At 37.4% G+C, this 25,037-nt stretch overlaps 2 protein-coding genes across 10 annotated transcripts; one reads left to right on the top strand and one right to left on the bottom strand.

Moving 5' to 3' along the window:
- Window positions 1–2,864: 2,864 nt before the first annotated feature.
- LOC119073825 (protein rigor mortis) lies at window positions 2,865–7,412 on the bottom strand. Of its 2 annotated transcripts, none has more exons than XM_037179619.1 (16): window positions 7,292–7,412; window positions 6,837–7,018; window positions 6,400–6,770; window positions 5,706–6,332; window positions 5,550–5,643; window positions 5,281–5,490; window positions 5,049–5,220; window positions 4,801–4,981; window positions 4,625–4,740; window positions 4,435–4,564; window positions 4,085–4,369; window positions 3,642–4,025; window positions 3,433–3,583; window positions 3,280–3,373; window positions 3,053–3,216; window positions 2,865–2,988 (listed from the first exon to the last, which is right to left on the bottom strand). In XM_037179619.1, the coding sequence occupies exons 2-16, from the start codon at window positions 7,013–7,015 to the stop codon at window positions 2,880–2,882; spliced, it is 3,267 nt and encodes a 1,088-aa protein (XP_037035514.1). In that variant the 5' UTR covers window positions 7,016–7,018; window positions 7,292–7,412; the 3' UTR covers window positions 2,865–2,879. The 2 variants fall into 2 exon arrangements, with proteins under 2 accessions (XP_037035514.1, XP_037035515.1); XM_037179620.1 differs by lacking the exon at window positions 7,292–7,412 and adding an exon at window positions 7,247–7,263.
- Window positions 7,413–9,382: 1,970 nt separating this feature from the next.
- LOC119073824 (ATP-citrate synthase) lies at window positions 9,383–23,631 on the top strand. Of its 8 annotated transcripts, none has more exons than XM_037179610.1 (10): window positions 9,383–9,545; window positions 18,744–18,904; window positions 18,969–19,154; window positions 19,221–19,411; window positions 19,478–20,010; window positions 20,071–20,382; window positions 20,478–20,670; window positions 21,371–22,059; window positions 22,115–23,000; window positions 23,254–23,631. In XM_037179610.1, the coding sequence occupies exons 2-10, from the start codon at window positions 18,749–18,751 to the stop codon at window positions 23,420–23,422; spliced, it is 3,315 nt and encodes a 1,104-aa protein (XP_037035505.1). In that variant the 5' UTR covers window positions 9,383–9,545; window positions 18,744–18,748; the 3' UTR covers window positions 23,423–23,631. The 8 variants fall into 8 exon arrangements, with proteins under 8 accessions (XP_037035505.1, XP_037035509.1, XP_037035513.1 ...); XM_037179614.1 differs by having other exon boundaries at window positions 9,395–9,545; window positions 20,532–20,670; XM_037179618.1 differs by having other exon boundaries at window positions 9,395–9,545; window positions 20,535–20,670.
- Window positions 23,632–25,037: the final 1,406 nt, after the last annotated feature.

Raw genomic sequence — 25,037 nt, forward strand, 5'->3', positions numbered from 1 at the left:
TTGTATGGTGTGCCAAATTACCCTACGCCGTTTCTTCTTGCTTAACCAATACTGTACAGAAGGCGTTTGCATGTTTGTATTTACGTACAAGTAGTCAGATCAAGTGTCTAGTGAAATTGTCGAACGGTCAGGGGTTTTGAACTTGTTATACACATCTGTAAATATTATTGCTATTAACTCAAGGGGAGAATGATTACTGCAACTACTTACTGATGAACCGTTCAACATCGGCTGATTGCGGCTTTGTAGCAACAATTCTCGCCAAAACAATCTTGAATATGTTGAAATCGTTCGGATTGCATTCAATCAAAGCTCGTAAAATGTCGTGGGCTGAGACAAGCTGTTTTGTGCACATACTATATGGACTGCCCAGTCTTGACTTGTGTTTCTAAGTTCAGCATTGCGTACAAGTGGTACAAGCAATATTACAGACATAAAAAAGAACATACGAAGCCTATCAAGGTTGGGAAAAGCAGATGGCATTTCCAAACGGTAAAAGACCACTTGCTACAAAAACATGCTAACCGGCCATCTGCCGAAACTCAACGAACGTGACAGATGAATCAGTGAATCGGTAAATGTGGAAGATGAATCGGTAAATGTGGAAGATGAATCGGTAAATGTGGAAGATGAATCGGTAAATGTGGAAGATGAATCGGTAAATGTGGAAGATGAATCGGTAAATGTGGAAGATGAATCGGTAAATGTGGAAGATGAATCGGTAAATGTGGAAGATGAATCGGTAAATGTGGCAGATGAGTCACTGGGATTTGATGAAAATCAAGTCGAAGTGACTTCGATTCGAGGAAAACGGCGAAGAGGAACAACAAGTTCTGTAAATGAGGTCGTTCCTCTAAAAAGATCGAGACGAGCACGAAAACTGAAAAAATAATTCCGTTTTCCTCCTGTAGGTTATTTTTTTTCCGTTTCTTGACCATCAAGATGACATTTTTGTTGTATTCAAGTTGAAAATAAAGAGTAATGAATTTTCATCAATTTTAAGGAATTTTTATGAAATCTGATGAAATTTGATGAATTTTGATGAATTTTAATGAAATTGATGAAATTTAATGAATTTTGATGAATTCTAATGAGTTTCATGAATTTTCAAGAATTTGATGAATTTAATGAATTAAAAATAGGCCCTGATAGACCCGATAATAATACTGGTCACATTAGTCTGTAACAGGTTAATGTTGAAATTTGAATGGACAAGACATTGAAAAATTATAAATAATCACAGAGTCCCTGCACATACAGTTACAGACAATGAAATTTCAGCATGAATTCGCTTCAGCTGTTGATACACACAAACAATCAAAACTGTTTTACCACTACCACGTGTGTGCGTGTAGCAGCTTCAAATATAAAACAGTTTTGATTATATGTGTTGATCAGCTGAACAAAATCATCTCATCATGTCAACGAAGGTTCAACCAAAGTATATAAACCACTGAAGGTAATGCAGACCCTCAGCGGATCAGAGTTTTCATGTATCCAAACTTTGAGGTGTGTTTCCTATGCTTACAATACATATATTTACAATGTTTGTACGCATGTTTATCGATATACAGTAAATTCACCGACGTACCAGAAAGTTAATAGAACAATATCTTGGAGACAAATTAGGCAGGACGACCCACACCTAATCTTTACAGAATAGTCATTATCAAAATATGAGACTCACTGCGAAAAAAAACGGTCGGGAGTTCCCTATAAATCGAACCTTACCTCTGTAATGCAAAATTTTAAATTAGCTTCCCATGCTCACTTCTTACTAAATTTACGAGCGGTGAATCCTTCGCAAATTAGTAGCTTTTGAGAGGAAAAATATTCGTTTTTTTGATGATTTCCCTGAACCAAAATCTTTTTGTGCATCCGACAACTGAAATACGACCTATTTTGCCATGATTTTTCATTAAGAAATGTCAGTTTTTCCCGAACTATATATCGTGCGGGAAAAAACTTCATTTCTTTACGATTTATAGTGCGGGAAAAGAATTACATGAATTTTTCTATGACTATACGATTGATTAAATTTAATATGGTGAATGTGAAGTGTGTATGTTTTCAAGTAAATTGATGTGTTTTGTCTATTTCATTTGTCCGATGCACAAAACGTTGTTCGTACCTCGACAGGAAATGGATTTTTTCAGCACACGTCCTAATTTTCCTTACTCGCTTCGCTCGTAAGGAGCGTAAACTTAGAACTGGTGCTGAAAAAATCGTCATTTCCTGTCTTGGTACGAAAAGTACTATTCTTTTAAAGGAAAACCATTAAAGCACGCAAAAATGTGATACTTTTAAAGGAAAAATTGGTTTGTGAATCATAACTTTGGGAAAGTGAATCATTAGTTGGTTTACATAAATTTACACGATCTGCAAAGGTTTCTCCAAGTGTGATAAGTTATCACCAAAAAACAAATTTTTCCTTTAAAAGTGACATATTTTTGAGTGCTTTAACGGTTTTACTTTTTCAAAAAAAAATATTTTGGTTCAGGCAAACCATCAAAAAACGAATATTTTTCCACCCAAGGGTTCATCACTCTTCAAGTCACGTAATTGCTTCATCAGATCTGATGTGCGCCTGATGGCGTCAACAATCTTTTTCTTAAAATGTACGTAATTTTGAGTCAATCACTAAAGTGGACAGAAATTGTATGAAAGTTGAGCCTCCGATACAAACATTGATCAGCACACATTATCTACATCAGATATAAAATTGAATCTCTTGCTACTGTTCCACTCACCTTAACCAACGGAATTAACAGATTATCAAAATGGTGAAGCAATTGTTGTTTCAGCAAGGTTTTCAATAGATACAGCAGCTCGTTTAAAGGGACTACTACAGAAAACCTCATTCCTTATTGTAAAAATCTTCAGATTCGTTTATTCAACATTTCAATCATCTTCTCAACTTCTTCAGTTTTAGTTCTTTTCTTAGACAAAAATGCAGCTGCCGTTTCATACTTTCCTGCTGAATAGGACCTGCGATAGAAAAAAAAATCAGTTTAATTTCCATTCATACCATGGACTAAGACAAAACACTCACACCAAAGCGGCTCCATCCAGATTTCCATGCTCTTCCAAAAATGTTGCCCACGCACTAGCAATGTCAAAAAATTGTTGATCTTCCGATTCCTTGTGAACTTTGGCTACAATCCACGCTTCTCGATAGTAATTTCCTTCAATCAGCCGCTTGATTGCATCGTTTATCTGACGAGACGAGAACAACAGTTTTACATTTCGCATCAGAGACAAAACTATCCGGGGACATACCTCATGAATAGCCAACAAATATGGAATGGCCAGCAGGATACAACTTTTTTCCACGTACTGATCGGCTAAGGCTTTGCAGCATTTCTTCCAAAAACTGAAACGAAAATTCGTTGGTCGCTGAGCCGTTAAATTGTTGAAAGTTTTTCCACTTACGAGAAGGAAATCATTGGTGCCAATGAAACGTGTTGTGACGTGAGTCTCTTCGACGCAATCATTTCATTGATTTCCGTTTCCAGGCTAACGTTTAGCTGTGGTATGAACACATGACCAATTGAATCCGTTGTGGAGTCCTTGTGATTTTGCACTGAAAAACATTCGGAAGAAATGAGTCGTCTCTCAAAACCTGAAGCGAACACCCTTACATTCAATCTCCAACAACTGTCTGGCCTCCTCTTTGCCCGAAAATAAAAGGCGATGTAGTGAACCGTACGTCGGATCATCCGGCTCAAGCAGCAGTTCATTTAAAATTTCGATTCCACTTTTGTTGAACTCTTTGTTGGAAAGGTACAGTACGGTGGTGCGATTAAGTTCCAGATTTATGATGGGCTCGCGTTTAACCGTATCGATTGGTGGACTATCCAATTCGACATTCTGTAGACCATCAGCGAGTTTCGCCACTTCACTACGGCGTACTTTTCTAGCCACTTTTCGATTCAGTTTCTTTTCCAGCGACAGAAGTTGTTGTGAATCGGTTAATTCGGCTACAGCCCACTTTAGATCGTCAGGTTTATCCTTAACTGGCTTAGCTGTAAATGAATTGGTTAAAAAATCGAATCGAAAGTCCTGTCGTGAAGTGTTCAGCTACCAATCCATTCATCCATACGATTGCGCGTATCAAACATGAACAATGACTCATTGTAACCGCTACAAATGACGAAATTCTCATCTTTAGGCCAAAACGAAGCGCAAAATGTGGGACCACGCGACTGGAACAGAGAGACACATTCCAAAGTTTTCGTATTCCAAACTCGAACGGTACCATCGAAACCCGTCGACAATAGCTTGTGTTCGTCTTCGTTGCTCCACTTTACCAATGGAACACCTCCCTTACAGTGACCCTTTAACACACCGATTGGATTCATTGCTCCATCTGTTTGCGAAAGAAGAAAATTTAGCAATTGATTGGCTGTACGACCGAATGAGGAGTCAACTCACTGTCAGCGTCTGAACAATCAAATAAATGAATGTCAGGGGTGTCAGCACTGACAGCTAAAATGTTCTCATTGTTCGGATTCCACGCACAATCACTGACGTATCGGTTGGACACGTTACTGGAACAAGTTATCTGAAAGAGAGACAGATCATTGACGCAAAGGCTCGGTTGTTCCTTCGCAGTATAACTCACCTCTAATCCATTCAGTTTCAAAATGTAAACGGAACCGTCTTGTGAACCAACACATAGCCACTTTTTACCGGCAACGACCGTACTGATTTGTTTGTCCTCACACAGGTACTTAACAACTGTAACGTAGAACGAATGAATTTTACTAGAGAGCTGGTGGTATTCCGGGTACTCATTACCTTTGTCCTTATCTGGAAAATAAACTAACTTCGTTTTGCTGGACGCAAATAGAGCCCAATGCGGAGTGGCATTTGATTTTTCGGTGATAAGTCCCCACGTTATTTTATAGACCTCTTCGCTGGTGAATGGTTTCATTATAATGGGGAAATTCGTCACTTTATTTACGTCGAGTACACCAACCTGTATGCGTACACATAATGAAGTAAGAAAATGAAAATTCCAATCGAAGTTGTCAATGTTCGCTTACCCGTCCCTCGGACGTACTGAATGCCAATAGATTTTCGAAGGCCGGATGCCAAGCGATACAAATAACTTTCGCCTTGATACGATTGGCGTAAACCACTGTTTTCATGTTGTGCGGACTGAAGGCCGACGCATCAAGAATGTAAATGGATCTGGTCTTACCGGCAACGGCTATTCTGAAAATTCATTTTTTTACGTGACAGTCATGGAAAAAGGCAAAGCTCATCGACTCCTACTTGTTCATATCGTGAGGACTCTCTTGAATGGTATACAGTTTCTCTGCCAGTGTGGAGTTCCACATCAATGTTTTATCCAAATCTTGTAGATCAGTACACACGATGGACCGTTTCAGACTCACCGCCCACAGATGTTTGTTCGTACGATCGAGGGCAAAATTGAAAATTAATTTCTCCTTGAAGGTGTCTTTGAGGGTTGTGTAGGTCAACCTGTAAGTGAAATTGAAAGTAACATTCCCGATGCAAGGAAGAAATGGTTCTTCTCATACTTATTATCGGTCAAAGCGACTGTGTATTTGATCAGATCACCATTCGGTGAATTTGTTATCAGAGTTTTTTCGTCCACCCATCTAGCCGTTAAGCCTAAACGAAGGGGAAATTGAATAATTTGTGCATGTGGTACAAGCAACGATTTACCGACATACCTTGAAATTTCACTTCGGACGCTTTTTGGGAAGATTTAAATGGAATTTTCTCCAACGCCGCACCAGTATTTAAATTCCAAATCCACATAAAAGGTTCCCGCGATGCCGTTACAACAGAGAGAATCGAATCGACTTCAGTTTGAATTCTTGGCGGATGGTCATCTATGTCCGCCAAATCAAGCTGTCGCAGGGAGTCATTGACTTCCACATATTCTTCGCTACGGGAATTACTGCAATCACTTCCGCTTGCGTCGAACTCTGGAATTTCCGATTGCTGAACTTCGTTTTCATCGTCCTCCGGCTTAGTTGGACGCAAAATGTCTTCTTTCAGGCTCTGGCAGGCCTCAACAAAATCAAAGTCTTCGTTTTGTTGAGTGCTCACATTAAGCCGTGACTCTTCTTGAATCGGATTGACATTTGACAATGTGCCGAACTCATTTTCCAAATAGTCGAACGAGTAAATGTCGAACATATCGCCGCTGTCTACAATCGGTACTTGTTTTCTTCGTGATTTCGCCACCTTCTTGGTTCTGGAGGCCGGTGTTGATGCGATGTTTGTTAGTTGAATCCAGTCAATCGACGTAATCTCAGTGTCATGACCTCTTAGCTTATGCAAAATGGATAAATCTGTGGACGAATCAAGTTCGCCGGTCTTAGAATTCAGCGACAGAAGTTCAGAGACACCAGAACTTACCCGAAACCTTAGAAATTAGGACCAGACCATTTTTCGTTCCAGCCGCAACGATCGTACTGTCGAACGGACAAGCCTTCAACAAGGTTATGGTGTTATTCTTCAACAAAGCACCGCCCGTAGACAAAGAGAATGTATTCGATGACGCACAGTAAATCACACATCGGTCACTGTCCACTGCCATTACTTTTTTCGTTTTCAAATAGCACATAGCCCCAGCCAACGACTGTGATGCTGCAGGTTTTTCGAGAGCTCGATGTCCGCACACGGGTTCTTTCTTGTTCACATCCCAAATGTGCACCAGATTGTTGCTGGTTAAGACTGCAAATTGTTGATGTTCACTCCAGTCTGGATCACAGTCGATAGCTCGAATTCTGAAACGAAATGATTTTTCATTTCATTGATCGTTTTCCGTCACTTCTATAACTGGATGTGCTTACGTTTGTGTCGAGAATGCATTGAAGTGGTCAATGACAGGTTTACTGGACTCCACATTGCCAATGTAGCCAATTTTTAAGCCACCAGCACCTCCAACATAAATGAAACCGCCATTTGGAGTGGCTACAACACTGTGAGGTAGATAGGAGAAGACGGTTATTGGTACTCGGATGTCGTCCATTTTCTGAGGATTGATGAAAATCGGAGTTAAAGACAAATTTTGGGCATTTTACTGATTTCATTCAAAAAATTCTTTGTTTGGCGCCAATTGAACGATTGCAATCGGTTTCTATTGATTGGCAATTTGAACCAAATTAACAAAAAAAAAGAATCAAAAAACGTGCCACAAGAATGCCGTCATTGGAAATGATAAATTTACAGATAAAAATAAAATCAAAAAAATCGAATTCACCAAATCGAGAATCTATCCGTTTTCAAGTTCAACTTTTCAACTTACACAAAGAATCGATTCAAAATATACTTTCAAACACTCTGATCGCCGGTATGTTTTCCGTCATTCAGTTTAATAAACACTATTGGAATTTGAGATAAATCTTGGAATATAAACATTAAACAGGCTGGCCAACCTTACGGCGTTGGTATGGTTCTTCTTATCTCAAATGCAGAACTCAGCCAGTTTTATAAAGACTGGTAGGTGCAATATGTTAATTTGATGTTGAAAATGTTTACATCTGTTGATGAAATCGTCGGTGTTCGTGTTGTCAAAGTTCCGGTTTACAGTTACTTGGAACAAACCTAAGAACTATTAATGAAGTAATAGATCTTGTGTTAATCTGTTGACAACACTTGTATCAGAAGAAATATTTAGCACGATACAATGAACATAGATTGTGTTAGTAGCAAGCAGCTCCATTTAACTTTATTTTTCTAGAAAACAGTTTCTGGTGTGATAGTGCCCAAAAACCAATATTCAACGCTCTAGATCTCTTCAGTTGAAGAAACTAATGACAGCACCCAGTTCACTTTGACTATATTTTGTGTGCTAACCTAATTGTAGCTAACCTCACAAAGCCGGAATATTTTTTTTAATTTCTGAGAAATCAACATCAAATTTTAGCATTTTAGTGATTTTCCTAGGCCTAACTTCAAATATAAACGTTTCCTAGTTACTTCAAAATGTTCAATCTACTTTTAAGTCCGAATTTTCAGTTTATTCGTTTTCTTAACAAAGAATTCAAAAATTACCCCATATCGCGAAGTTTGCTGTGTTTAGTTAGCACACAAAATTGTGGTATGTGGTCGCACCAGAGAGATGCTAATATAACGACTGGGTCGTTTCGACGAATAGAGGGAATATGTCGAATGACAGTTGGGTTTTTGATTGAGAATTCAATACATTTTCTCTCAACCAATTTTAAAATCATTCGACATATTCCCTCTATCCGTGGAAACGACCCAGTCGTCAAATTAGCATCTCTCTGGATCGCACTGCCAGTGGACCAAATTTTGATCTATTGTTAATAAAGTTGATAGACTGCTCTGGAATGGACTAGTGTATCATCATTTTGTTTCACTGTTACATTGGAGTTATGGCATAGTTCAAGATACCGAACGCAAAAGTATGCAATATGAACGAGGACTGGTGTCCACTCAGTTCGTAATTGGTTATAAAATATTAATGGTCGTAAGTCCAATTAAGTTGACATTTCTTTTTTGTAATAAGTTTGTTTCGCTTATTTCACTTTAGACGACCTCATTTTTCACTTAATTCTCACCAAATCTATCAAGTTCAACAAATGCAGAAAATTGAAAATTTTAAAATAAATTTTACATGCTACATGCGTCGAAAACCGTACTTTTCATGTTTTAAGCACTTCTTTCGACGTCCTTAGCATGTAAAATCCATTACATAACTCGGGATAAAAAGTGAAAAGTCTCGTTTTCGTGTGTTTATTGACCTCGGCTTCGCCTCGGATCAACAAAATTCACACGAAAACTCTACTTTTTATCTTTTTATCCCTAGTCATGTAAAATACTATTACATGCTACATGCGTCGAAAAACGTACTTTTCATGTTTTAAGCACTTCTTTCGACGTCCTCAGCATGTAAAATCCATTACATAACTCGGGATAAAAATGAAAAGTTTCGGCTTCGCCTCGGATCAACAAAACTCACACGAAAACTACTTTTCATCTTTTTATCCCTAGTCATGTAAAATACTATTAATTAACGCATCCTGACACAACTTAATCTCAAATGTTTTGACTTAGAGCGATAATGCGTATGTTTCATTGGTTAAAATACCCAAAATTCATTTACAAAACTTGAAATGAATTCAGTTTGATGTATTATCCTCAAAAATATTTTTAAATATTGTACATGAACCGTTTAGTAGTCAGGCTATATCAGTAAAATGGCATTGATATGCTCACAATGTGAGCCTCACATTTCTAAAAAGAAAAAAAGTTTTCCCACAAACAATAAAATTGTAAAAGTTTCCAATTTGTATCGTATTTACCGCCGCGCCGTAAAATGTTACGCAAAAAGAGCGCAGCCCATATGGAAGACTGGAAACAAAAAAAAACATTTTGACAGTTAAACCGCGCACTCAAAATCTTATGTTTCCTTCTTTTGCTCAAATTTTGTAAGAAGGTCCAGTGTTCATACAGTAATATTGCGAATAGCAAGGACTTTCTCTTGAGTCAAAAATTAGTTTGAAAATCTGATTGATACCTGAATCAGTAATAATGTAAGTAAACGCGGACAAATTCGTACTTAATATAATTATTCACATACGTACGTACACATACGTTAATCAGCATTTTTGCAAGCCATTTTAAAGTGCTTTTGCTTTCACTATATAATACTACAGGGTGGTTGAATGATGAAAATTTTCGTGAAATTTTGTAAATATTATTCAACATTTCTGTCATGCAAAGTTATTTAATTGAAATGACGACAATGAGTTGGTTCCGAAACAAACATGACTGATGTGTGAGAAGTGTCTTGCAAATTGAAAACTTTCCTTTATCAGTCAAAAGTTTCGATGGAGAGTTACAAAATCGCGTTACAATTATGGAATGTTGTGGAAAGATCAATTTCAATAATAAATTATTTTACAGTTTTCGACGGCATATAAAAACTAGTGCAGCTAGTGTGTTATGAGTTTAGTGCTCTTCTATGGTTAAGAATCAATGGATTTGATTGAAGATGTTGCCACTGTACCATTGCCTAATTTTCCAATAAATATTAAAAAATATTTCAAAAGGACAATAACAATTGATTAAAACCCATCACCCTGTATTCATTCTTTTCCCGCTGTCATTGATAGGAATACAATTACATGTTCCATATACTCATGCATACATATTCCAATCACTTCTAAAAAATCGTGTAAATTCCTTCAAGACTTCATTTAATATACTGCTTCAATATCGATAGCAATTCAGTGTTTTAAAGTAATTAAAAGGTAAGCACAATTACATTACACGTACTTGAATGCGTACAATTTCTTTTTTGTTAATTTCGAACATGAGCTCGTCGTCTTTTGAAATTTTTATATCAAAAAGTAATTTGGTTTAGTTCGATCAGTTTAACGTTGTTCCTGCACGATATATACGCAATCCATTTTAACATGCATTATAAGTCTGTGTTGTCATTCGGTTCACGGAATAAATTTACGAAAAGTAGTTAAACTTTTGATTGATTTTACTTGATAAGTGTTGTCGAATTTGAATACGGAAATAGGTAAAAAATTATTTGTGACACGAAAATGTATTCTATCGATTTTATCCGTGTCGCTTATTTTCGACTCACAAAAAAGTTGTTTATCCGATTGGAATTTCATAGATTTTCTTGGTGTCATACCAGTCTATGTATACAGACCGCCGTCTAATTAATTCATTTTTTTGTTCGTCTGTTTTCGTTGAAATTTAGATGAATAGTTTTCGCATCTCATCAACATTCATTTCGCTTGAACTTCACAAAAAATGATAACATTCATAACATGATGCAATAATGTCTATAACCTAACCCATAGCCAGACTCATATTATCTGTATGTGCCAAATATTAGAGACTTTTTCTTTAAATATAATTCGGCTAGGTTAAGGTCAAGACAGTCGTTAGGTTGGAAATGTTAATTCTTTTTTTTTTTGTTGAACTATACCGTGTCACTAAACGAAGTGTTGCTGACTTATGTTATCAGAATTATTTTCGGATGTGTGTGTTCGTGTTGCGAACGTTGAGTTGAGAAATAAACATTAATTGTGAAGACAACTACAATCGTAATTTTGATGGTGGACAACACAGACAGACTGTCCATAAGATTTATTTTTGAGTAAACATCTTCACGCGAAATATGTTCGATAACTCGTCGATCACTAAAAAATGAGTGAGGAAAATTAACCGGAATTATAGATGAAAATTGCATCAGCGGTGCATGTGTTTCTGAAATAGCTGACCTCAACTAAAAATGTTTTCCTAGATTGTTGTAATGTTTACGTTTGAAGATTTTTTTTTTAGATTTTATCGTTTAAAGACGTCAGTTGAACTCGTTGAACTAGGCACAGATTTATTTTTCTCTCGCAATCTCGTCTTCCATAGTAACGATGGATAAAACCGGTTGTCTTCGGAAGAGTCAATTAGTACTTACACTTTTAATGACTGACTGAATGGATAGTCAATTAGTACTTACACTTTATAATTAAAAATTACTGAATGGATTGTCTGTCTAGTCGATAAGTGTCGTAGGTAATTTGATTTTTAGCCCCGTACGAAGTACGAAGGGGCTTATAGGATTACGATGCCGTGTGTAATTGATGGAATTCGAAGCAGACGGTAAGGGCAAAGTGTTTGCCTATGTTCATAGATGACGAATCCGCAATAAAAATTTGGGCCGTCTGTCCGTCTGTCCGTCTGTCACGTCGATATCTTGAGTAAATCAAATCCGATTTCAAAAATTTTTTTTGCCTGAAAGATAGTCAAAATAGTGAGGCTAAGTTCGAAGATGGGCATATTCGGGTCGGCCCTTCGTGAGTTAGGGCCACCTAAGTGATTTAAGGTCTTTTGGTGATATCTATGGCAAAATAAACGAAATGTAAATGACACGGCAAATGATAGGTATTGTCAATACCAATCCAGGAAAAAAGAGTTTTTGAAAATCGGGTGAGTCGACCGTGAGTTAGGGCCTTAGAAGTGAAAAGCTACTAGGGCCCTATGTGTATTTTACATATAACTCGAGCAAATTTCATCCGTTTTTCGTATTTTTTGTTTCATTTGGAAGGTAATCAAAGGCCGAATAGTTGAAAAAAAAAAAAATTAAATTTGGGTCCTCGAACTAAGGCCACTACTAGGGCCCTATGTGTATTTTACATTGAACTCGAGTAAATTTCATTCGTTTTTCGTAATTTTTGTGTCATTTGGAAGGTAATCAAAGGCCGAATAGAATGTTGTTGAAAAAAAAAATTAAATTTGGGTCCTCGGACTAAGGCCGCTACTAGGGCCCTATGCGTATTTTACATACAACTCGAGTAAATTTCATCCGTTTTTCGTAATTTTTGTTTCATTTGAAAGATAATCGAACACCGAATAGAATGTTGTTGAAAAAAAATTTTTGGGTCCTTGGACTAAGGCCGCTACTTGGGCCCTATGTGTATTTTACATATAACTCGAGCAAATTTCATCCGTTTTTCGTAATTTTTGTTTCATTTGGAAGGTAATCAAAGGCCGAATAGAATGTTGTTGAAAAAAAAATTAAATTTGGATCCTCGGACTGAGGCCGATACTAGGCCCTATGTGTATTTATACTCAATAAATTAAAATTTTAGGGCTATTTGAATTTTTTGTTTTATTTGAAAGGAACGTCGTACGGGGCTTCGTAATTGCGCTATGCGCAATTTCTAAGATGTACACATTAATTTTACTTTAACTACTTTAACCGGCGCATAGGCTTACGGGGTGACAGACGCACTAGGGTCACGTACGCAATAGATATACGGGTTTGTACGGGGCTCAGTCGCAGCAAACGCTCCGACTGTTCTGATGGCTCGTTTATTGTTCAATAGGAAAAAAAACGTTTGCAGTTATTAATTGTCTGAATTGCATTCTCCAAGGGCAAATCAGATGGAACGAGTTAGTATCTGGAAGTTATTTTTCATCATTTTGATGCAAAGTGGCGAATCTCAATTTCAACAAACAACTCGTTACATTCTGTACTGTTGAATTACTTTTGCAGTCACTGAGACTAGGAAAGTCCAATTTTTAGAATTGATAAAAACCCTGAACGGTACTTGAAACGTCTTACATAGTCAACTAAAGTAAAGAAAATGTTTCTTTGTACACTTAATGTTGCGAGAAATAATTTTTGAATTTTCTGTACCTAAAAGATGATAATGCAACATGTGTGCTGTGGACACAAATCAGTCTTCATTTATGTATCTAAATTTCCACATATAAAGTGACACTACAATTCAATGAATTGATCAACAATAAACCCATATAACATTCATCAACCGAAAGAGTTCATCTCTTCATTCAATTCGCTTAGTTCCCAGTTTCTTAAATCTCTTGTTCCCATCGGCTCCATTACATAAGACCTTGCCTTGTCCTTCGACCAAAGACACTAATCGGCACATATTATGCATGCACAACATTCGAGCAGCCTTATCAGCTACAAAATGAAATTTTTATGCCACAACAAAATGAATTTTTACGTAATCGGTCACTACGTGCGTGTACATAGTATGAGAGAGATACACGTTGTAGTATGGTCCGATAGATGATTTCACCAGTAAAATGGTAGCTTAGAATGTGACAAATCGCATTTTATCGATGATAACAGAGTTCTGAGTAGTGACAATCCATTCTGCATAGGTCCGGCTTGGTGACACGTAATTTCAATCATCATGCTTTAGTAATCGATTTATCAATTTTTACAATAATCACGAGACATCATTCACCAAAATCGATTTCACAACAAACAGGTGACCTTGCATCTCTTCTATGTTAACGGTAAAAATGATGCAACCACACAAATGACTGGCGATAAAACAAAATTCAACCAATACCCTCGAAAATACACCGAATGTTACAGTCCATTATCATGCGGACCATACTGTACAATCAGCTTCGCACTATCACATAAATAAATTTTTATTTCGTTGTCATGTAAAATGAAACGTGGTAGGAAGCTGTTATAGGTTTTCTCGGTTTGATTTGCAAATTAAAGCTTCAAAAAGACTGTGGCGGTGTCATCGTATCGTACGATTTTGTTGAGTGGATCATTAAATTAATAAAAAAAAGAAATATTTTTTTTGTAATAGTGAAACTAGTGAAATTTTTTGTTTGATTAGGTGAGTCTAATTTTTGTCTTTTAAAGGCATTTACTTTAGCAGAGTCGTTAAAAATTTAGTAATTTTTGGCTCAATTTCGTTGTTAAAACTGAACTTCTTAACTCCATAAAATATCAACTGAAGCAAAGTGGTGTATGAGCATTACACAGTCATTTAAAGTGAAATCGAGCTTTTGTTACAATCTTGATTGGTATATCGTCTTTATCGTGATATAATTCGTTTGGTTGTTTATTGGCGGTGGGTGATAATTTCGACTAACTCAACATTAAAAATGCAATTTTTTTCTTGTTAATTTTCGTTTACCTTTGGAATTTTCTTGTCTGTCGAACGTTTTCGATAACAGCAATAAGTTATACGAGATTGTATATACACAATGTTACACATGCCTTTTTATTGTCACACCATATATCGTACGATATGTCTGAATGTGAACAAAAGACAGCGTATATAATGGAGAGACACACGATGATAGAGAGAAATTAATTTACACAAACATAACGGTTCCTATCGGAATCGGATTTGGTTTTATTTTCTTTTTAAGATTTATTCATTCTTGCATTGATTTGCATAAATGTCGATTGTTTAATCGAATTGCATTAAATCAAACCTATGGATTTCTATGTAATATAAAAATTAGAAGGTGCGGTTTTAACGTCTTACAACTGCAGCATTGTTAAAAAAAAGCAACAGATAGCTATAAAAATGTTAAGCCTTGTGATTATAACAGACCAGACATTAATTCGTTCCTTTAACAAACATAACTCTGAAATTAATGTCGCGTAAATGTAATGCACGGATTGCAAGGTGTACAATATACTTATAGCTATGTTAACCTTATTGGGAGGGTATTAGGTCGGAATGACCATAATTAATATTTTGCTTGGTAAATATACGATTTTCATTTGCATTGAATAAAAAAAGTGCACGTTCTCTCGGCGAACGTAAAGGTGTTTATTGTTCTCCTTCATTAATTTCCATTTAATTCTGACCTGGTTAAACACAATAATAGCGAAAAAAAAATGTGATTAATAGATGAAAGGAGTTTATTTGTCTATTATTGTTAAAGTGGCTCTGCTACTGATCGAACAATTGAGCACCTAGAATTCTGAATAGTTCAAAAGTTAAAAGTTCGCCGAAAACTAAGCTGTTTGTGGACTTCGATACCAATTGGTTAATAAGTTCATTCTAATTGATTTAGTCCGGTAATTCCTAATTGACGAATAAGTTACAATTGGAACACACACATCTAATCGCACGCATTAATTTCCAATTAGTTCTTATCAAATATCGTCATTCTTATATCAGTATCAGACTCTCTACGTTGTTGACCTTGACGGTGAATATATTGGAAACAAATTTTTTTTTGTATAAAAATGGATATCGGAGAAAAAAATCTCGGTGAAATTTGTTGAGATGAAAGTGGTCTCACTTTCATCGAATTGAGTTGTTTTTTTTTAATAAAATTTGTGGAAAAAACAACTTTACGTAATCACCAAGTTATCATAAATTGATTATGTCAATACACGTCTTGTAATCATGCATTTTTAATGGTGTCTCGAATGGTGTCGTATGGTCATAAATATTGTATTTCGAGATGATTAGTACAAGTTACATAATCAAAGGCATATCTATTACACTGTCATCAGAATTTTACTGGATCATACTGATCCATTTCAATTACCGGTTTCATTGAGTGCTATATCTATTGCAATTAATTAGCGTGAACACTTCATTTTTTTTTTTTTTGTAATAATGTGCTGGGCTGACTCAGCACTTTTCAGTGAATAAATAGTTCAGATCCACTATAGTAGTTGCGTTAGGCGCGGTAAAGAGTTTTTTTTGTAGCCAATGATGAGAGGTTTCCTGCCTCAGGCTAGATTTTTTTCATAAAGTACAAAATGCGGTACAAATTCGCGATCCAGAACTAACTGAGAAAAAATGTTGTCTTTTTGCATACAAGAAAATTGCAGTTGAATCGATCGCTAGGGTCGTACATTTTACGATAGGCTCTAGCAGTGGATCAGCAACATGCACACTAGTTTTAATGACAAGAATCTAACACTGAATTAAAACATAGCTAACGCCGACCCGTACGAAACACTTATTCGTATCAAAAGCCTTTAATGTGAAACTCTTCATTTCTCTTACTTCATTTTCTTCTCTGCTGAAAAACTATTCTCCCTTTAAAATCACTTACATTATCCACTCTTTGCCTTGTTATCATATACAACTAAATTGCCGGAGGCAATATAGACAGCCCCGTACGAAGTCAACTTTCATAAATTCCTATTTAAACAGCTATATACCGCTATATTTAACTATATTTCACTATAAATAAACATTTCACAGATGAATATGCTATTATATAGCTCTATATGCCTGTATATAGCTCAATATAGCTGTATATAGGTATATATAGATGTCCATATATGGAATCCCTGAAACCCCACACACATAACAAATTATTTCCATGTTAACAAAAACTCTCTAAGTACCATTTTTCCCAAGATATATCACTTTTATTAAAATCCAATATGGCCACCGGCAGCCATTTTGTTAGGAGACCGGAAATAGTACCGACGCTTTACATTCGTTAATACCTTTCAAACAAAAAAAAATTATGAAATTCGGTCAAAATTTACTCGAGATATTGACAAAATACTCCACGTTCACTGTACGGCCGAGTAGCCAGATAAGAGCTCCCTCCAAGAGACCTAGCTCACGCTCAGGAGAACATAATTTCAAAAACTTTTTTTTCCCTGATTGGTACGGTCAATACCTATCTAATAAAGCTAAAACAGACGACATATGTTCAAATTTGGCCGACCTACAAGCAAAAACGGCTTGCCGCCCTGGGCTTGGTTCACACCAAGGGGTCTAACTCACGAGTCGGTCATCCGATTTCCATAAACTTTTTTTTTGTCGATCGGTATTGTAAATACCTTTTATTTGACGTATCACTAACAAGTGTAGTGCTTAACTGTCTGGAGATATCGTCGAAAAACACTTAGGCACTTATTGGGCCCCAGCTCCGGAGAGGTCGATCCGAAATCACCCATCTTCGAACTTAGCCTGTCTTTTGACATTACCAAACGAGGAAAAAAAGAATTTTAGAAATCGGATGTAAAACAAGTTAGAGAACGGACAGACAGACAGACAGATAGACAGACAGACAGACATTTTTTTTCACTGATTTGGCATCTCTAGACAACCACAATAGGTTTCCCCTTACTCAGGGAGTCCAATTCGACGTGTTACAAACGTATGCATAAACCTATAAGACCCCAGTACTTCGTACGGGTCTAAAGATCCTCTACAAAGCAATGACACTTCCCTTTAACACTGAGCAGACCGTAAAAGAATATTCTATCGAAACGAAGATACTCTTTCGGCCTCAGAGCTCGGTGGTGGCCATAGTACAGATGTTCCACTGGCTCCTTCAAAGAACCGAATAAATTTCTCATGAAAATAGATAAAAATTCTTGTCCAATGAGCGAGCGATGCATGTTCCGCATTCCGTCTTTTTCTTTATCAATAATTTATATTGCTCACTGCCGTTGGTGCACTCTCATCTGTATGTTTCTCAAATTTATACAATATTTACCATGTCTGGTTGGCTGGCTTCACAGATAAGGTAAAATAGGAAAATGGTTCTGAAATATCGCGTTAACAAAAAGAAGTGTACAATCAACTCGCACCGTCAGTGTATGTTCCTTTACATTATACTGCTACAATATTGTTTGAATTTGACCCAATTTCATGTTAGCTACTCAATTAATTCAGAGAGCATTACATGGTGTATAAAAGTTCAAGTGCCTTTGCCTGTGAGATTAGGTACAAGCAGTGAAGTACACTTAAAACAGACTTATAAGTATACAAAGTCGTCGTATGTGGAGTTTTTATTTCTCGCAAATCCTTTACCCTGTATAGAAGTGTACTGAATGTGGCAACACACAATATAACAAGTTTGTTTATATGTAAGTTCAAACGGTGTGTTGAATTAAAATGTTTTATTGATTGATTCGTGTAAGGTAGGTCGATGGTTGAATGAATATCATTCATTAACTTTGAAGTCTTTATACGTGATTAGATGCGTCACAGTCACGAAAACGTTGATATTTTCCATTGCTTGCTTGCTTGCTGGTTAATATCAATGATTTTATCAATTTAATATTATTAACTTTACATAATCCGACTGAGGTCAATCAATTTTTTTTCCTTCTCGCACAAGAATTTATTTAAACAAAATCGTGTGCAAAACAGAATCTATTCCGATTGCTTATTCCAGCATATTTTTGTTATTCGAAAGCCAACAAAAATTCGGATTAGTTTGTAGCACTGATAGAGTTGCAATTTATTTACATTGAGCGATTTATTAGCTCGGACGTCATTTCAATGACATAACGATTATTTTCACTTGTCGCAATTGATTTAATGATAACGAAAAGTGAGAGGATTAATTGGTGGCCTCACTTCCTGCATAGCAGTGACTTTGTAAAGATTTATTTCTTAAAACGAACGGTAGACTCAATGACTAAAACTGCCCATAATTGTTCATTGAATCGTTAGTTAATCGAGTATCTTTCTCTCTTCCAGATACAATGTCAGCCAAAGCTATTCGTGAAGCTACGGGAAAGGATTTGCTGAACAGATTATTAGATACAAGTTCTGGTGCTGCACGATGTAAATTTGCAGCGGTTAATGAAACCACGAACTGGGATGAATTGGTTGCCAACAATCCGTGGCTTCAAACTGAAGTAAGACCGGCTAGCTAAAGGAAGTTCTGTTCAGAACATAAAATGTCGTTTCATTTACTTACAGTCTCTGGTAGTGAAACCCGATCAGTTGATAAAACGACGTGGTAAATTGGGTCTCATTGCTGTTAATAAGAATCTGAATCAAGTGAAACAGTGGGTAAATGAACGTATGGGCAAAGATCAGAAAATTGGAAATGCCGTTGGTAAACTGAGACAATTTATAATCGAGCCATTCATTGCCCACAAGGATGTAAGGATAAATTGGTTGCTTGATAACAACATGAATGATGAACAAAAAACATTCTTTCAATTACAGGATGAAGAAGCCTATGTTTGCGTCTATTCACACAGAAGTGCGGATACGATTCTATTTTACCATCAAGGTGGTGTTGATATTGGAGATGTGGACGCTAAAGCTGTAAAATTGGATGTTCCAGTTGATCATCATGTTACCGTTGCTGAAATAGAAAAAACTTTGCTCGGGGCCGTTGGTCAGAATAAGAAAAAGTAAATCAAATAGGTCATTCAACGTCTGGCGACCCTATTAGTAACCATTCTGCTTGTAACTTACAGACGCATTGCCGAATTCATTTCCAAGTTGTACCAGCTCTATGTCGATTACTACTTCACATACCTTGAAATCAATCCCTTGGTCGTCACCAACGATTCCATTTACATTTTGGATTTGGCTGCAAAATTGGATTCCACGGCTGATTTCATTTGTGGCGCGAAATGGGGTAACATTGACTATCCGCCACCGTTCGGACGTGATGCATTCCCGGAAGAGGCGTACATTGCCGATCTTGATGCAAAGAGTGGAGCATCACTGAAACTGACCATATTGAATCGTAATGGACGTATTTGGACTATGGTGGCTGGTGGTGGAGCTAGTGTCATTTACTCGGATACAATTTGTGATTTGGGCGGCTCGGAAGAATTGGCTAATTATGGTGAATACAGCGGAGCGCCATCGGAACAACAAACGTACGAATATGCGAAAACCATTTTGAATTTGATGACATCGTCACCGAAGCATCCACTTGGAAAGGTTCTGATCACTGGTGGAGGTATCGCAAATTTTACAAATGTCGCTGCTACATTCAGAGGTTTGATGTTCAATTGTTGTTTCTGTGGAGTCGAGTTTAACATGTTTATTCTAACAATAGGAATCATAACCGCCCTAAGAGAGTTCCAACCGAAATTGGTCGAACACAACATATCAATTTTCGTGCGACGGGCCGGTCCCAATTACCAAGAAGGCCTACGTAAAATGCGTGAAATTGGCAGCACTCTTGGCATCCCATTGTTTGTGTTCGGTCCAGAGACACATATGACCGCTATCTGCGGCATGGCATTGGGGAAACGTCAAATTCCGCAAAGCTGTAACGTTGATTTTGCTACCGCTAATTTCTTGCTGCCTGGTGGTCAACAGCAACTGGAAGCAACGAAGGTCACAAGTGATACGAACGGTTCATCTGGTAAGATAATTTCTTAATTCACCACTGTGTGTGTTATGCATCAATGGTCATCGTATCCATTCGTGTTTGTTCATGGTCAATCATTTCATTCGCAGCGATTTCGGGTTCGGGCTTATCACAAGCCGAAATTAAACTGCCTCCTATTTCAGCAGGATTAATCAGACAACATCAACAGACTGTTAAAACCGGTGAATATCAGCAAATGTTTGGTAATCGTACAAAAGCTATTGTATGGGGTATGCAAACCCGAGCTGTACAGTCCATGCTTGATTTTGACTTTATATGCAGGTAAGGTTATTTGACCCGATTTTTTTTTACTCTCGAATGCGTATGTCTGTCGTTTGCGTCTTGCACTGTGATTGTGAATCAAAATCAAAATCGATTTTGATAGTCTCGTCTCGACTGTAGCACACAATAAAACGTTATCGTCGGTCGGATTTTCAATTTACTCAGAAACGAATAAGCGCATGTAAAACGTTGCGTATGTTGTCCCAAAAGGAAAAAACATTAAAACACAGCGACGGCGACGATGAGACGCATGTGGCTTTTTTCCTATTTTGTTGAATGTTCGATTTTAATATGAAATACGAACAGTGCCGTGCTGGCTGCCAAAAGCCGCTCAGTACACTGAAAGGCAAAAGGCGCAAGATTTAATCAAAAGAGGTGCCAGTATTGGACTTTTAACTAAAAAATTAAAGCCGCAATCGGTGTTGCCCCATATTACCTTATGGCCAGTCCGGCCCTGAATACCAAGCCACTTCGTAAACAAATTAAATTTTAAAGTGGTTTTGTGGCGAAGATGTTTTGTATCAACAAACACCACTGATTTTAAGGAAATATTACGAGCTGTGCACTGTGTTTTGGTTGCATGTAGAACACTTAATTGAGTAGTTGTCCTAGTTGTCCATTTGTAGAACGATTCCTTTTTTGTTTAATAAAATTGTTTCCACTTGATTAACAAATCAACGAATTTTTCTCTGTTTCTCAGACGGAATGAACCATCGGTGGTAGCCATGGTGTATCCGTTCACCGGCAACCACAAACAGAAATACTATTGGGGCCACAAAGAGGTTCTCATTCCAGTTTACAAGAACATGCACGATGCTATCACCAAACACAAAGACGTTGATGTTCTCGTCAATTTCGCTTCACTCCGATCGGCATACGAAAGCACCGTAGAGGTTCTTGACTATCCACAAATTCGCACAATTGCTATCATTGCTGAAGGCATACCCGAAAATATGACCAGGAAACTGAACAAAAAGGCACACGCCAAGGGTGTGTCGATCATTGGTCCGGCTACAGTTGGCGGTGTAAAGCCCGGTTGCTTCAAAATTGGTAACACTGGTGGCATGTTGGACAACATTTTACATTCCAAGCTATATCGACCGGGAAGTGTTGCATACGTTTCGCGATCTGGTGGCATGTCCAATGAATTGAATAACATCATTTCGAAATCAACGGATGGTGTGTTCGAGGGTGTTGCTATTGGTGGAGATCGTTATCCTGGCACAACGTTTATGGATCACATCATGCGTTACCAACAGGATCCAGGCGCTAAGTTGATTGTGTTGTTGGGTGAAGTCGGTGGTGTTGAGGAATATGAAGTTTGCGAAGCTTTGAAAGACGGCCGTATCACAAAACCTTTGGTTGCATGGTGCATTGGTACTTGTGCTGGTAGGTTGAATAAGGGCTAAAGACGATACGATTTTAACGTAACTTCTACTTTCAGGTATGTTCACGTCAGAGGTTCAATTCGGTCATGCTGGCTCTTGTGCAAATTCTGACCGTGAAACTGCTACGGCTAAAAATGCTGCTTTGAAAGAGGCTGGCGCCTACACTCCGGGTTCGTTCGATACGTTGGGTGAACTGATCGGCAACGTTTACAATGAATTGGTTAAAACTGGCCAAATTGTACCCGTCGAAGAGGTTCCACCGCCAACTGTTCCAATGGACTACGCCTGGGCTCGTGAACTGGGACTTATCCGTAAACCAGCTTCGTTCATGACTTCTATCTGTGATGAACGAGGACAAGAACTTATGTACGCTGGTATGCCAATCAGTGATGTGTTGAACAAAAACGTCGGCATTGGCGGCGTCATTTCGTTGTTGTGGTTCCAGCGTTGCTTGCCTCCATACGTTAGCAAATTCTTCGAAATGTGTCTCATGGTCACCGCTGACCATGGACCGGCTGTATCTGGAGCACACAACACAATTGTGTGTGCAAGAGCCGGCAAAGATCTCGTATCATCCGTAGTCAGTGGATTGTTAACAATTGGCGATCGGTTCGGCGGTGCATTGGATGGATCTGCTAAGCAATTTTCCGAAGCCTATGATTCCAATCAACACCCCATGGAATTCGTCAATGCGATGAGAAAGAAGGGACAATTGATTATGGGCATTGGTCACCGAGTCAAGTCGATCAACAATCCGGATGTTCGTGTGAAAATTATCAAGGAATTTGTGATGGAAAATTTCCCAGCCAAACCGTTGCTGGAATATGCTTTAGAGGTGGAGAAGATTACAACGAGCAAGAAGCCAAACTTAATTTTGAACGTTGACGGTGTTATTGCAACGTCCTTCGTTGACATGCTAAGGAATTGTGGATCGTTTACTAGGTGAGTCTTTTTCCTCTTCATTCGATTTATGATTCAGTTGGAAGCGTCACGGAAACGAAGATGAAGTGTCCTATCAGAAACAAGAGATTTTTTTAAACCCTGGCTGGAATTATGAAACAGAATCCGAAAACCCTATTCGTGGTTCACTTTGCTTCGTTTCCGATGTAACTTTGTTGATTCAAATTTGTGCCTGACAAAAGTAGTGGCCGTAAGCAAACCAGTAAAACGATTTTTTTTTCATTGCCATTTACAGTGAAGAAGCCCAAGAGTACATTAACATTGGTGCTATCAACTCACTATTTGTGTTGGGTCGCAGCATCGGATTCATTGGTCATTACATGGACCAGAAACGTCTCAGACAAGGCCTATACCGGCATCCATGGGACGATATTTCATACGTACTTCCCGAACAATTCAATTAAATATTCCTTTTCCGTTTCCATCATTTTACTTCCACAAAATTGATTTATTATTTAATTGTTGTGCATTTTCACTGTTGATCATTTCCAGTTTACTTTGTTAAGGCAACAAAAAAAAAAAAGAGAGAAAAAATTGTAGGCCAATGGCAGGCCCTAAAATGAGCCTCAAGTAATTTATTTATTTTTTTATATTAAAAAAAAATGGAAGACAAGCAAAACGGATGTCTAACTATTCGCTACTAAGGCTAACGCGCTGTCATAATGAAAAATTGTTTAAAAGTTTTTTTTTCTATTTTTATATCGATTTTGTTCAAAATTCTAATTAATTTTTCTTTTTTGTTTTAAATAAAATGGAAAAATGAAACAAACAAAACTTACGAATTAATGATGATGAAGTAAGTAGAGTTACGATAAAAACATAAGAAATGAAATGTTGATTTGCACTTGAATTTAGTGAATTAGGATTAGATTTTGCACAAAGATACAAAAAGAAAACTGTTATTCGTTAGCAATGTTCAGTTGAGAACTGAAATAAAAAATAGTTGAAAATGAAATGCGTTTCCATATTCCAAACTCAATATTATTGTCTGCCAACATCATCTCACGTAAATAATGGGAGCAAAATCACTCAGTGTAGTACAGGTCCAAGACGATAATATTGTTCAGTGTTATATTGTACCTTAACATTGCCCATGTGACAATAATATCGTTCAGAGATGATTGTCCATGGGACCAGTGATATTGTATTCAAAGTATATAAACACTAAATGCAATGCAAACCATCAGCGTATCAGAAAAATTTTGGATCCCCACTTTCAGGTGAATTCATTTTGTAATGTTGTCATATCATTACGGAAAGAACAGGTTAAGACACCAGCGAAGCCGGGTGAAACACAAATTTTGTTAAACACCCTCATTAGAGATTGTGTGAAAAGTGAACTCCCTAAATTCAAGGTTCTGAAAGAACAGGTTAAGGCAGTTTCGAGTTTATAACCAAGACAGTAGCATCAAAATTTTCCTGTGGAACCCAAGGTTCTGAAAGGACCAGGTTAAGAGTTGATCGGGAAGGCGGGGACACACAAATTGAGTTCAGTGGCTACGAAGTTTATATGAAAAAGGCAACGTAATAAAAACAAAATTCCGAATTTTCCTAAAAAACATTTTCTTCAAGATTATTTCACACACAATCTGTACTGAGTGCGGTTATCGATTTCGGTGTCACCCGCTTTCGTGGGTGTCTTAACCTGTTCTTTCAAAACCTTGAAAATATGTGTTCCACCGCCTTCGTGATCAACCTAGAAGTGTCTTAACGTGTTCTTTCAGACAATGAATGTACATACCAGGAATGGCTGATTCTTCAAAATTGGTCGATTTATATTGAACGCACTCATTATTTCAAGTGGGTGCGTTAGAATCCGATTTGAAAATCGTTATTTCCTCCGAGGTTACATTAGACCGTACCTGGGTGGTTTATATTCATTGTTTTCAAATGCTTGGCCATCATCATATTTTCTTGTGACAAATGTTGTTGCACCTGCTAAGTTTGCATGGAATCGAATTGACATCACCACTAGCTTGACAACATAACGAAACTAAATTCACCTAAAAGTGTCGATCC

The sequence above is a fragment of the Bradysia coprophila genome, unplaced genomic scaffold (genome assembly GCF_014529535.1).
Source record: "Bradysia coprophila strain Holo2 unplaced genomic scaffold, BU_Bcop_v1 contig_138, whole genome shotgun sequence".
In the NCBI taxonomy this organism is placed as follows: domain Eukaryota; kingdom Metazoa; phylum Arthropoda; class Insecta; order Diptera; family Sciaridae; genus Bradysia; species Bradysia coprophila.

What these genes read in the sequence shown, in the direction of transcription:
- LOC119073825 (XM_037179619.1), bottom strand. Translation starts at nt 7,015, where the DNA reads ATGGACGACATCCGAGTACCAATAACCGTCTTCTCCTATCTACCTCAC. An exon ending in AGTCCTCACGATATGAACAA is followed by an intron (nt 5,221 to 5,280) that starts GTAGGAGTCGAT and finishes ATGAATTTTCAG; the next exon opens with AATAGCCGTTGCCGGTAAGA. An exon ending in TGATTGTTCAGACGCTGACA is followed by an intron (nt 4,370 to 4,434) that starts GTGAGTTGACTC and finishes TTTCGCAAACAG; the next exon opens with ATGGAGCAATGAATCCAATC.
- LOC119073824 (XM_037179610.1), top strand. Translation starts at nt 18,749, where the DNA reads ATGTCAGCCAAAGCTATTCGTGAAGCTACGGGAAAGGATTTGCTGAAC. An exon ending in GTTGGTCAGAATAAGAAAAA is followed by an intron (nt 19,412 to 19,477) that starts GTAAATCAAATA and finishes TGTAACTTACAG; the next exon opens with ACGCATTGCCGAATTCATTT. An exon ending in TGTCGCTGCTACATTCAGAG is followed by an intron (nt 20,011 to 20,070) that starts GTTTGATGTTCA and finishes TTCTAACAATAG; the next exon opens with GAATCATAACCGCCCTAAGA.